Below are 12937 nucleotides of genomic sequence, written 5' to 3' on the forward strand. Positions count from 1 at the left end.
AACACGAACTTTATCCTATAGTGTGTGACAATGTTGTAGATTGCCCAGGCCTGTGTCGCACCAAATACTTGCAGTGTTAAATAGGTAAACATTGTATACAGTACAGTTGAACCTCGCTTATCCAGACACTTGCATCTTCTCAAATATTGTCTGGGTAAACGAGCTTCTGGATAACTGAATCCCTTGTTGCCCTGTTGGTAATTACTGTCTGAATCCGTAAGCTGGATTTCAGGATAAAACAAGCTCTTAATTTAGCATCTATTTCATTTCATGTAACTAGCTTCCAGTAGGTGAGGTTTCTGGGTAACTGTATATGAGGTCCAGATAAGCAGGGTTCCACTCTATTACTAAACATTGGACTTAGGAAGTTGAAATCCTTCAACTTGGCAAAGAGGAGTTAGAGTAGATGAAGTTCAACCTCAACCTAGCAACACTTCTCTGGACTTTGGCTCAGTGTTTCTTCTTAATGCTTGGAACTGTGAACAAAAACATCAGAGCTATCGTTTCTTGTTACCGAATCTGTTAACAATTCATTTCAATGTCCTCTACACTGTAGGTCACTCTTTTGGTTTATTTGGTTTATTGAACTGTCACTTAAATTCAACTAAATACGTGGTTTTTTACTTTCTTAATTCTATAATCGACGTTAGGTTTACAAAACAAGTAACCTCTGAGTAATCTCATGTATATGACTCAATTTTTGATAGGGATCATCAGATAATTAGCACCTTGAGCAAGCAGTTGGTGATTTGATATTACCACATTCGACGTAATAAGTGCCCAGGACGCTCTCAAAATTAGAAATAGGGGGTTCTTATTAGAATATTATTTTGGTGGAAAAAACAGAGTTGAAAGATAAATTTTGTGGTTTATGCTGACAGCTTGAAATGTTTATGTACGACAGATATATTTTCCCAGAATTTAATTGCCCATAATTAAAGGGTGCATATAACACGCGAATAAATCAGTCTTGTGAACATTGATCAATCGGAAAGGGTGTTAATTGGGATTGTTCACTAGTCAATATATTAGCAAATATCCCTGTGGGCGCTTATTAGAGCGGGGCGCTTATTATGTCAAATACGGTTGGTACAATATAAGTTGACTTACATGTCGTTCTGTTAAAATATACACTTGACATATTATGAGAATCAGTTTTGTGTGCCACTGACAGATGAAAATATAACTATCAAAAGTGACCCCGTATATGGGAATTATATTTGTTATCCTTCAAATAAAACATCCAAAGGCCAATTTACTTTATGGAGAATCAAAGTTTTTTTTATGGAGCATAAGTTTTTGCAAAAAACAAAAACGGTTTTGAAAGTGTTCTTAATGTTTTAGGCTTTTTCCACAATTTCTGACCCTTCATGTTTTTGAATGATGTTTGTAACTGTATTTTGTAAGTATCAAATAGGGAGGTCCGACTCCAGGCTATAACAGGAGTTTAAGAGCATTCCTGGAGCTAATGTGTATCATCCTGTTCTTTAGAACAGCTGTTTTAGGATTTATTCAGAAACTGTGGCAGACTAAAAAACAATGCATCGTTAACAGAATGAAATCCACTTGCTGAAACACCCATGCCTTTCATTTTGGCAAAAATAATTTTGTTTTAAATATTAGCTAAAGATATAGCAGTTCCTGTGACAGACAGGATATATCAGCTGTTGTACCATGGGGGTATTTGTAATGGATATCACCAAACCAAACACCTCCTGAGATGTGTTTGTGATGTAGATTGCTGAATCAAATACCTTTTGAGAGAAGAAGACTGGTTAAAAGACTTCAGAATAGATATGTTACATGTAACATATGTTTATTCAGATGAGAAAACCGTTACCACCAGACATGTAAATATTGGTGTGAGTTTCAACACGTATACCACACCAGGGGGGCCGTCTCAAAATCTGCAGAAACATGACACTACATTAAGAGTTTATCACACTGACTGTACACATGGTGAGTGATGAGATTTTGGTAGTTTATGGTAGATATATCTATGAATAGATAACAGTTCAATGCTCCTGTACGATGGTCATGCTAGCATTGTACATTAACACTTTTGAGATGCCCAGCTGGTACCATTTTGTGGCTAAAGGAGTGGAGCCATGAATACAGGTCATTTAAGAAGAATAACTCAGATGATCTTCATTTACTTGGTCTGGACCCTTCTTATTGATTGGTCGAGCTGCGTGCCACTTAGGGTATTGAGTTTATATGGTTAACGTAAATCGGAGTGTTTAAGTTACATGGGGTCTATTCTAGAGCAATGAGTCCTATGTGGTATTTGATATATTGATCATATTTAGTTCAGATCTGTTTCTGACAAAAAGTAGGTCAGTTGCATTTTTGGGTTCACAGACTAGAATCATGGTTATTATACATGTTAGCTGATTAGTTATTGCAATACAAATACATATTCTGTAATTTTAAGTTTATCATTTCATTGACCTTGGTTAGACAATATATGGCCTCTTGCTTGTTTTGCTTTATGCTGTTTCCAAAATTCCTCTGTGAACTTTGAGTTTAAAAAAATATTGAATAGCATGTTTGTGATTTTGAAAATTTAGGAATAAGTTATTCCAGATTTTCTCATGCAATGAAGTAAATATCTCCTGAGTCTTCAGTTCATCGTTGAGGCAATCTCATTAAAAACAAATCTAAGTTCTCGCTGCCACTAAACAAAGATCTCAGGACATCCCAAAATGGGTCACGTCAGAACGATGTTGTTGTTGAGGTAGCCCAGAGGTTGGGTATGTTCACTCACCAGTAGGGATTCCCAGCGGGAATAGGTCCCCAGCAACCTTTGGTTGTCGTAAGAGGCGACCACATGACCACATGGTTGATGCATGTCATCGTATCCCAATTGTGTGAACAATGCTCATGATATCAATCATTGGATTGTCTGGTCCAGACTTTATTGTTTAGAGACCCAATCATACACTTTGTATTTTATTGAGTATGTTTTTTTATGGAAACCAACAAACCAACAAACAAATATGTTCACTGCACAGAGCATTGGGTAGGCCTCTCAAGATAAGTGCTATATGTGAAGCAAAAATGTTTGCAAAATTTCTAATGTTCGGGTTCTCAAGAAAAGGGGGCGGTCGGGTAGCCTGGTGGTTAAAGCTTTCGCTCGTCACGCCGAAGACCCGGGTTCGATTCCCGACATGGGTACAATGTGTGAAGCTCATTTCTGGTGTCCCCCGCCATGATATTGCTGAAATATTGCTAATGGCGGCTAGAATCAAACTCACTCACTCACTCTCAAGAAAAGAAAGTAGTAATAAGCTAACTCCGTCCTGAAATAAATATCATGTAAATGTATTTTTTACAATGGGTCAGTTGGCCTTTATAAAGAAATGAATGAATGAATGAATGAATAAATAAATAAATAAATAAATAAATAAATAAATAAATAAATAAATAAATAAATAAATAAATAAATAAATAAATAAATAAATAAATAAATAAATAAATAAATAAATCTAGATGTGAAGACCAATCTTAGTGTCCCCTGCTGTCATATTACTATAATACCTACTTAGTTTTCAAAATTAATTAACATTTCAAAAGGTTTTGACTATCTCTTATCACAAAGGGAGACAACTGCTATCTTTGCAAACACAATGATTGGGAGAGGATACAAAGTGTGTATTTATTGTGAATTCTTTACCTCTTGTCTCAATTTCTTTGACTTTTAACCAGAATCCCTGTCCCACTAATTTCATTTCCATGTACTTTAATTCATCAGCCTTTGAAGCAGGAAATAAGCAAGTGGATGGCATTATTCATTTGATATTCCCCAACATTTCTTTCACAAGAAAGGAATATATTTCAAATTGGAATTCCCCATGCTATATTTTTATCTGTCCTCTTCACATCTTCAGTCAGAAATATAAAGTCAAGTTTGAATAATCATATCGCAGACAATTCATCACATGAAAGTGCATGTTTTTAATATCGGGTCCCAGGATCCCTGCAGACCGGAATGTTATTGATCGAGATGCTCTGTTAGAGAGGTCTTAGTTTGTCTTTTGTGCCACTCTGGATGATTCTAGACTGGGCCTTGTCTGTCGAAGGTATATTATGGTCACTTGTTCAGAGATTATACGTGAAGTTGGTGGCCCCATGTTCAAAAATTATGTCTTGTCTTCTCATGATGGCCTTTGTTCAAAGATTATGTTTTCTCATGATGGCCCTTGTTCAAAGATTATGTCTTCTCATGATGGCCCTTGTTCAAAGATTATGTCTTCTCATGATGGCCTTTGTTCAAAGATTATGTTTTCTCATGATGGCCGCTTGTGCAAAGATTGTGTCTTCTCATGATGACCCCTTGTTCAAAGATTATGTCTTTTCATGAAGGCCACTTGTTCAAAGATTATGTTTTCTCATTAAGGCCACTTGTTCAAAGACTATGTCTTCTCATGATGACCCCTTGTTCAAAGATTATGTCTTCTCATGATGACCCCTTGTTCAAAGATTATGTCTTCTCATGAAGGCCACTTGTTCAAAGATTATGTCTTCTCATGATGACCCCTTGTTCAAAGATTATGTCTTCTCATGATGACCCCTTGTTCAAAGATTATGTCTTCTCATGATGACCCCTTGTTCAAAGATTATGTCTTCTCATGAAGGCCACTTGTTCAAAGATTATGTCTTCTCATGAAGGCCACTTGTTCAAAGATTATGTCTTCTCATGATGGCCCCTTGTTCAAAGATTATGTCTTCTCATGATGGCCCTTCTTCAAAGATTATGTCTTCTCACGATGGCCCTCGTTCAAAGATTATGTCATCTCATGATGGCCCCTTGTTCAAAGATTATGTCTTCTCATGATGTCCCTCGTTCAAAGATTATGTCTTCTCATGATGGCCGCTTGTGCAAAGACTATGTCTTCTCATGATGGCCACTTGTTCAAAGATTATGTCTTCTCATGATGGCCCTTGTCCAAAGATTCTGTTTTCTCAAACAGGAATGCACAACATGAACACATTTCCTATCCAATTGGACAGTTTGTTTTCAAAGAGGCCCACTAGTCAGTCTACATGAGCATCAATCAGAGTCCCCCAGCAGTGCCTAAGTCTGAAACAGAGACACAATCAATAATAGAGGAAATCAACACAGCAAATGTGTTTTGATAAACTTTCCGTTTAATCGGATCAATACCTAGAAATTGCAGGTTCAGGAATTTGGAATATCTTTTTCATGTTTGAATGGAGTCATCTAAGTCATTTGAGGCCCAATTTAGGCACTCCAAGCTGGTTCATCAAGCACATATCTCTGGGGTTGTATACGGTCATTAATATCTGAAGCAAGCAGTATCACCCTAGCTAATAACAGGCCATCCTGATTATATTAGTGATAATACCCAACCAATATTACTGATTCTATATATTGTACTCGAGGCTTGTCATCTCAGATGGGCAAATTACCACATTTCTTTGATTAAGGACAATAGGTTGGTTTTCTGTTTGTGAATATGAACAGCTTAGAAAAATCACTATTGATTCCTTTATAGATGGTATTGTTTGAGAGAGAAAAAGATCTCTAAAATAGCTGTACATCTGTCTGCGTTGTGATATCGTTATTGTGAGGTAGGACTTGCTCAGGAAGTTTGTGAATAGACAGGACTAACAGCTTTTCATACATCAATCAGAAAGTTTTAAAAGTTATGCATCTTCAATTTGGGGCGTGGGGTAGCCTAGTAGTTAAAGTGTTTGCCGAAGTACCAGGTTCGATTCCCCACATGGGTACAATGTGTGAAGCCCACTTCAGGTGTCACTTGACATCATATTGCTGGAATATTGCTGAAAATGGTGTGGAGCCATATTAACACACTCACTCACTCACTCACTCACTTACATGCATCAAAATATAGTATAAATTGATTTTTTGTTGATGCTGTAGTAAAGTTTCAATGAAGCACATTCTGGTGCTCACCTGCTGTTAAATTGCTGGAATATTGCTGAAAATAGTGTAAAGACCATAGTCAGTTACCGTATTCGACGTAATAAGCGCCCCACTCTAATAAGCGCCAACGACAATATTTGCTAATATATTGGTAGTGAACCATCCCAATTAGCACCCTTCCGATTGATCAATGTACACAAGACATATTTATTTGTGTATAATATGCACTCGTGTGTTATATGCACCCTTAATTAAATTCAGAACAATACATCTGTCGTGTATAATATGCAAAGACTTTTCTTTTGAATCATTTCAGGCTGTCAGCATAAACCACGAAATTTACGATCTTTCAACTCTTTCACCAAAATTATATTCTAATAAGAGCCCCCTAATAAGTGCCCACTGGACACTTATTACGTTGAATACAGTAGTTCTTTTCAAACAACATTATTCATTGAACTACGATGCATTCAGCAAATTTTAATATTTATGTCTTTGAAATAAACAGACTCTTCCCCGACTGTTGGTATGATTACAGGTTAACGTTGAGTATCAGGGCGGATGGAATGGCTGCCAGATGGGGTCTCTCACCATCATTAACAAATCTACCGTGTTTATCATATCTCAGACAGGGAGACATATTGACACAAGCATTATTATGACAGCGGTAGTTGATTATCAGAAGATGAGAAGTTTATTTAACAAAGATGTTCCAGTTAAAAACGTTGAAGGATTTATTTGTTTCTCCCTTGAAATGTTTATCGTGGAGATGGTCTGTTGTGATTGGTCCTGTCGTGGCAATATCCCCGACAATTTCCTGTTTGGAAAGACAAACGGGAGTCAGGTTTATGGCTAATGGCGAAATATGACTGGTATCAGCATGACCAGTGACTAATGGTGATATACACTCACCACCATTAGAAACGCCAATACCATACATTTGGTTGATATATAAAGAATTACTCATATTCAAGAGATATACGATTGGTTCGATGCATGAACGAACATACTGGTATATTGTGCGAACCGATGCTCATGAACGCATCACATATGACGTCATAGATCCACGACTCGAGTAGCACCATTTGTCTGTGCAGGATTAGTGTGTAAAGTTTGGAAGTCACATGCAGCATATCGTGATAAGAATAAAGTCACTCTATTTTAACGCTTGACTGGTTGTCAATTTTGTTATTAAGTGGTACACATTGGAAATATCTTTTCTTAATGTGCATACACCCCTATATGTTTCTATGGTTCAAGTTTCTTTTGACTGTGAGTATATGAACTGTGTTTGTATTACTTTTGAAGCTCTGAAGTGAGTGAATATTACTTTATGCCACATCAGCAGATTTGAAGATATTTTATTTCATACAGCCTCAAAAATCTGTTATAAGATTTTCATCCACATTTTTGAAAAATGTGAAGTTTTTGTTTGTTATTTATTATAGATATTTTGTCAATTAAAACAGACAAATGACAGGGCAACTGTGTACGCTAACTTCAAAGGAGGTGAGGTGACATGGGGTTTAATGTCGCGTTCAAGATTATTATTCTTATATAGCTTTGTGCATGCATGTGTGTGTGTGTGGCTGCTTTTACTAGTCCAGACTGATGCTGATTTATAGTGCTAGCCGCCTGAGATGCGATGCTGCAGTTTAACATGAATACCCCACTCAGATACAGCAGACTGACTCCAAGCCGACCAGACCTTGTTTTTTCCCTGTTATGCCGAATGCCAGGCAGGGTGACAACAAGTAACATTTTTTCACATCTTTTGGTTTGGACCTATCCGGGAAATTGAACACCAACCCTCCGATCTCTGGGTAGGCACTTGATCCACAGAGGAGGCGGTCCAGCTCCACATGAGGTTGTTAACATGAAACATGAATGTTGGCCAGGAATGTATATACTACTCAAATGAAGTTAAGGAACGCCCAATTCTTTCATTTTACTACAGCTTCCCACACAGTATACCGTATTCGAGGTAATAAGCGCCCCGCTCTAATAAGCGCCCACGGTGATATTTGTTAATATATTGGCTAGTGAACAATCCCAATTAGCACCCCTTCCGATTGATCAATGTACACAAGACTTATTATTTGTGTTTAATACGCACCTGTGTGTCATATGCACCCAAAATTATGGGCAATTAAATTCTGGATAAATATATCTGTCGTGTATAATACACACAGACTTTTCTTTTGTATCATTTCAGGCTGTTAGCATAAACCACGAAATTTACAATCTTTCAACTCTGGTTTCTTTTCTCCAAAATTTTATTCTAATAAGAGCCCCCTATTTCAAATTTTGAGAGCACCCTGGGTGCTTGTTTCGTCGAATACGGTACTACTCAAATAAAGTTAAGAGAGCACCTGATTCTTTCAAATTATTACAGTTAATCTGTCATGCCCAAAATTAGTTTAAGAACACCCTACTCTTTCATATTATTATAGTTAATCTGTGACAGATTAACTATAGTAATATGAGAGAATTGGGTGTTCCTTAACTTCTTTTGAGTAGTATATATTTGCATCAAGCAGAGAACAAAGAAGGGAACATGAGTAGTGATTTCTCCATCTGCTAGTACTTATGAAGGAAAATATGATATGATACTTATGATCTGAGGCGGGGGTTTTTGGTAGTGAGCGGGGTTGAAAATCTAATTATTTATCAAGGCCTCAGTCTCTCAACTATTACATTACGTTTCATGTTTGTTGTTTTATTCGGGGGGGGGGGGGGGGGGGGGTCCCATTTCATTTGTCACGTTTATCATGTTAATTATGTGAAATTCAATTTTTTTTTAATCAGTTTTCATTAAAATTGCTAAATTGTCATAACTATGTTCAGTTATGTTGTTTATAATTTGAAACCGAAACTTGCAAATTAATTTATGGCAATGAAGCATTCGACTTGAACGTGGTTCAACATTTCTAGATGATGAAGCAGTGTGGGAGATGTATAGAACGTTATTGAAATCAGATGTTATCATGTAGAAATTCACAGTTCGTGCTGGATATTTATATACAGTAAGCCTAGGCGTGTCTGTTTATCCCAGATCTGGGGTCACTTTTGATGTTTTGAAGTCGCTGTTCTAGAAGTCAGCTCAGAGAATTTAAGACACAACTGCGAGTGTGATTCAGTGTGTTTAGGAGCATATATGTTTATGAAAAAACGCCTGTCGGAGGAGCCCATACCACATGTAGAACTACCCACTTCGGTTTAGGAAGACGGAATTTCTTTTCCTCAGGAGGATTCATCTGTCAACAAATCTTCCAAACTGTATTTATAGGATAATGAGAATTGTCTGCTGATGTGTATATGATATTTGGAGCTATTTATTGCTATATGTCTTGTTTTATTGGAGTCTGAAGTCGAGGAGTTCTGTTTGCTGTGGCGTTGCTTCTCACATAAAACTCCAAACTTCAAGGCTTTCATTTTGTTCTCGGAGACATTTCTGTTACCCAAGATGAAAATAACCATCCTCTTGCTTTCACTTCATATTAGGGCTGGGACGAGTCCAAATTTACTACCCAGGTACCCCCCCCCTATTACCCGACCCTACCCGGTTACCCACCCCCCTATTACCCAACCCTACCCGGGTACCCACCCCACTATTACCCGACCCTACCCGGGTACCCACCCCCCTATTACCTGACCCTACCCGGGTACCCACTGTAGGTCTGAAGAGTTCGGTACAAAATGTCTGATTGAAATTTTTTTTACCATAACCCTGGCAAAATGTATTTAGATACATGTATCAAACGATCTGGTCATGCATACACTGAAGTTGGCTTAAGTTATATCTTTATTCAGCCATATGAAAGTGAGAACAAATGGGTGCATGGTCAGAAAGAAATGCGAACATTAATGACTTGTAGTGTAACCATGGAGTTCAAGATAATTTTTGCCTTTAAACAATAATCACGTGACTAACCACGGGTCCGGGTAGTCCTGTTGGCCCCCGGGTCCTACACAGTACCCACCCAACCCGGGTATCCGAGTTAACCGTCCCAGCCCTACTTCATATATGTTGCCCATGTCTTCTGAAACAATAGTTCATATATCATTTGCAACTTAACAAGATAAGTTATGACTTTTCAAGGCTAGATCAACTTCAAGGATTTTTTCTTCCAATAGTTTTCACCAAATATTCCAATGACAAATGTTTCACATAAAACAAAATGTCTTCATACTATTTTTGTCTGCTCATATTTGTCTGTAATATTATAGATATCTGATTTATCATTATTGCTTAACTTGAAAGTTAATAATCCATACGCATATAATAATAAGAAATGATTTTTTTTAGATTTCCATGTTTGTTTTTAGAGTTAGCTGTTTAGCATGTACTGTGTGACCAGGGTCATGTGGTTGTGTCTGTGTTGTAGGATGGACGGAAGATGATGGTTGCAGCGGTCGGAAGCTGGTACTGGCAAGGTCAGTGGTGAACTCCCATCTATATACATGCACAAGATGACATGTATTACATCACTGACACTATATGACATGTATTACATCACTGACACAATATGATGTGTATTACACAGTACTGTGCATCACTGACACAATATGACATGTATTACATCACTGACACAATATGACATGTATTACATCACTGACACAATATGACATGTATTACACAGTAATCATCACTGACACAATATGACATGTATTACATCACTGACACAATATGACATGTATTACACAGTAATCATCACTGACACAATATGACATGTATTACATCAGTGACACAGTATGACATGTATTACATCACTGACACAATATGACATGTATTACATCACTGACACAATATGACATGTTTTACATCACTGACACAATATGACATGTATTACATCACTGACACAATATGACATGTTTTACATCACTGACACAATATGACATGTATTACATCACTGACACAATATGACATGTATTACATCACTGACACAATATGACATGTATTACATCACTGACACAGTATGACATGTATTACATCACTGACACAATATGACATGTATTACACAGTAATCATCACTGACACAATATGACATGTATTACATCACTGACACAATATGACATGTATTACATCACTGACACAGTATGACATGTATTACATCACTGACACAATATGACATGTATTACACAGTAATCATCACTGACACAATATGACATGTATTACATCACTGACACAACATGACATGTATTACATCACTGACACAATATGACATGTATTACATCACTGACACAATATGACATGTATTACATCACTGACACAATATGACATGTATTACATCACTGACACAATATGACATGTATTACATCACTGACACAGTATGACAATATGACATGTATTCCATCACTGACACAATATGACATGTATTACATCACTGACATAGTATGACAATATGACATGTATTACATCACTGACACAATATGACATGTATTACATCACTGACACAATATGACACATATTACATCACTGATACACTATGACATGTATGAGACCTGCACTTGGCCACCTTCAGCAGATGCTGCATGTTTTGCTCCTGCATCAGCAGCAGGGATCAGTGCCATACTTTCAGGGCTATATATACCAATCTTGTGTGTAAGTGAGCTTTGTCTGTATCACAGGAGCATGTAGGTATTTATAGGGCCACTGCTTTTGTCTCAAAATAGCAGCTATGCAGGCTGGATGTAACACGATGCCAGGGAAGCTGCAGGTCACATGGTTTGTTCTATTAATAGAACAGATGAGGTAAAGGATGGAGTGTATTTGTACATCTGTTTTAGGTCACCCGACTCGAATTCCATGATGCAGCATAATTCAAAACTTTCACATATTTTCGATTAATTTTTTAACACTTTGGTAAATATTGTGAGTTTTTGCAGTGTCTAAATTCTTGTTAAATTGCATTTTTGTTTGTTGTTACACAAAAGTCATAGTGATATGATACTTTAAAAAAAAAGATGAAGCTAAGCTAACCGGTCGACTATGTGAGAAGGGTTGGTCTTAAGAATGAAACGCACACAGCATATTATAACCGACTTCCCCTGAGTGAGCTGAACATGCCTGTCTAACCTAACATAAATGGGAATAACCCACCCTTGTGCTGAAGCCATATGTGTCAGTCAGATCACCACCCAACCTAAATGTTAGCTTTACATTCAGGCTGGGAAGGTTGGAGGTCACACGTGGGTGGGGCAAAGGTCAAGACCGACTTGGACTGTCGAGCATGTTTATTCACACTCGAGTCCTCATCTGTATCATCCCCTCAAACATGGGAGGCTTCTCGGGAACCCGAGAAAATCTTGTCACACTTCGAGGGTTGCCTAAAAACTTTACATACATACAGCACCATTCTCCTGGTGCTAGGTTGCTAACAGCTAGTTAAACGTAGAGCAAGAACCAATAGAGACATATCATTAGGTGGTTGTTTAAGGCAATGTTCTCAGTACTAACTCCAACTACCGTATTCGACGTAATAAGCGCCCCGCTCTAATAAGCGCCAAAGGCGACATTTGCTAATATATTTGCTAGTGAACAATCCCAATTAACACTCCTTCTGATCGATCAATGTACACAAGACTTATTTATTCGCGTATAATACGCACTCGTGTGTTATATGCACCCTTAATTATGGGCAATTAAATTCTGGAAAAATATATCTGTCGTACATAAACACTTCAGGCTGTCAGCATAAACCACGAAATTTATCTTTCAACTCTTTTTTTTTCACCAAAATAATATTCGAATAAGAGCCACCTATTTCTAATTTCGAGAGCACCCTGGGCACTTATTACATCAAATTCGGTATATGAAACTTTGGTGTTTTGGATGTTCATACAGACCCTTTGAAAATTACATGAGCACCTATCAGCAGATTTTTACCAGAAAATGATGTTTACATTCAAAACAATGTTGATCTGCTCTTTCAAAGTCCTGACCTCAATTCCTGGAAAAAAATCTATTAGAAAAACATTAAAGTTGTTTTGGGATGGCCCCTTCAGTTGACAGTGAACTGTTAG

The 12937-nt window shown here is 37.4% G+C and overlaps 1 protein-coding gene across 3 annotated transcripts in view; it reads left to right on the forward strand.

Annotated features, from left to right (window-relative positions):
• Positions 1-12937, forward strand: part of LOC139464973 (integrin alpha-8-like) — a 122164-nt gene that overhangs the window by 72378 nt on the left and 36849 nt on the right. For all 3 annotated transcript variants that reach the window (XM_071246615.1, XM_071246616.1, XM_071246617.1), the window contains exon 6: positions 10300-10348. In XM_071246615.1, the coding sequence (XP_071102716.1) occupies positions 10300-10348 (49 nt within the window). The remainder of the gene's footprint in view (positions 1-10299; positions 10349-12937) is intronic.

The sequence above is a fragment of the Haliotis cracherodii genome, unplaced genomic scaffold (genome assembly GCF_022045235.1).
Source record: "Haliotis cracherodii isolate W230 unplaced genomic scaffold, xgHalCrac1.p SCAF_17, whole genome shotgun sequence".
Lineage (NCBI taxonomy): Eukaryota > Metazoa > Mollusca > Gastropoda > Lepetellida > Haliotidae > Haliotis > Haliotis cracherodii.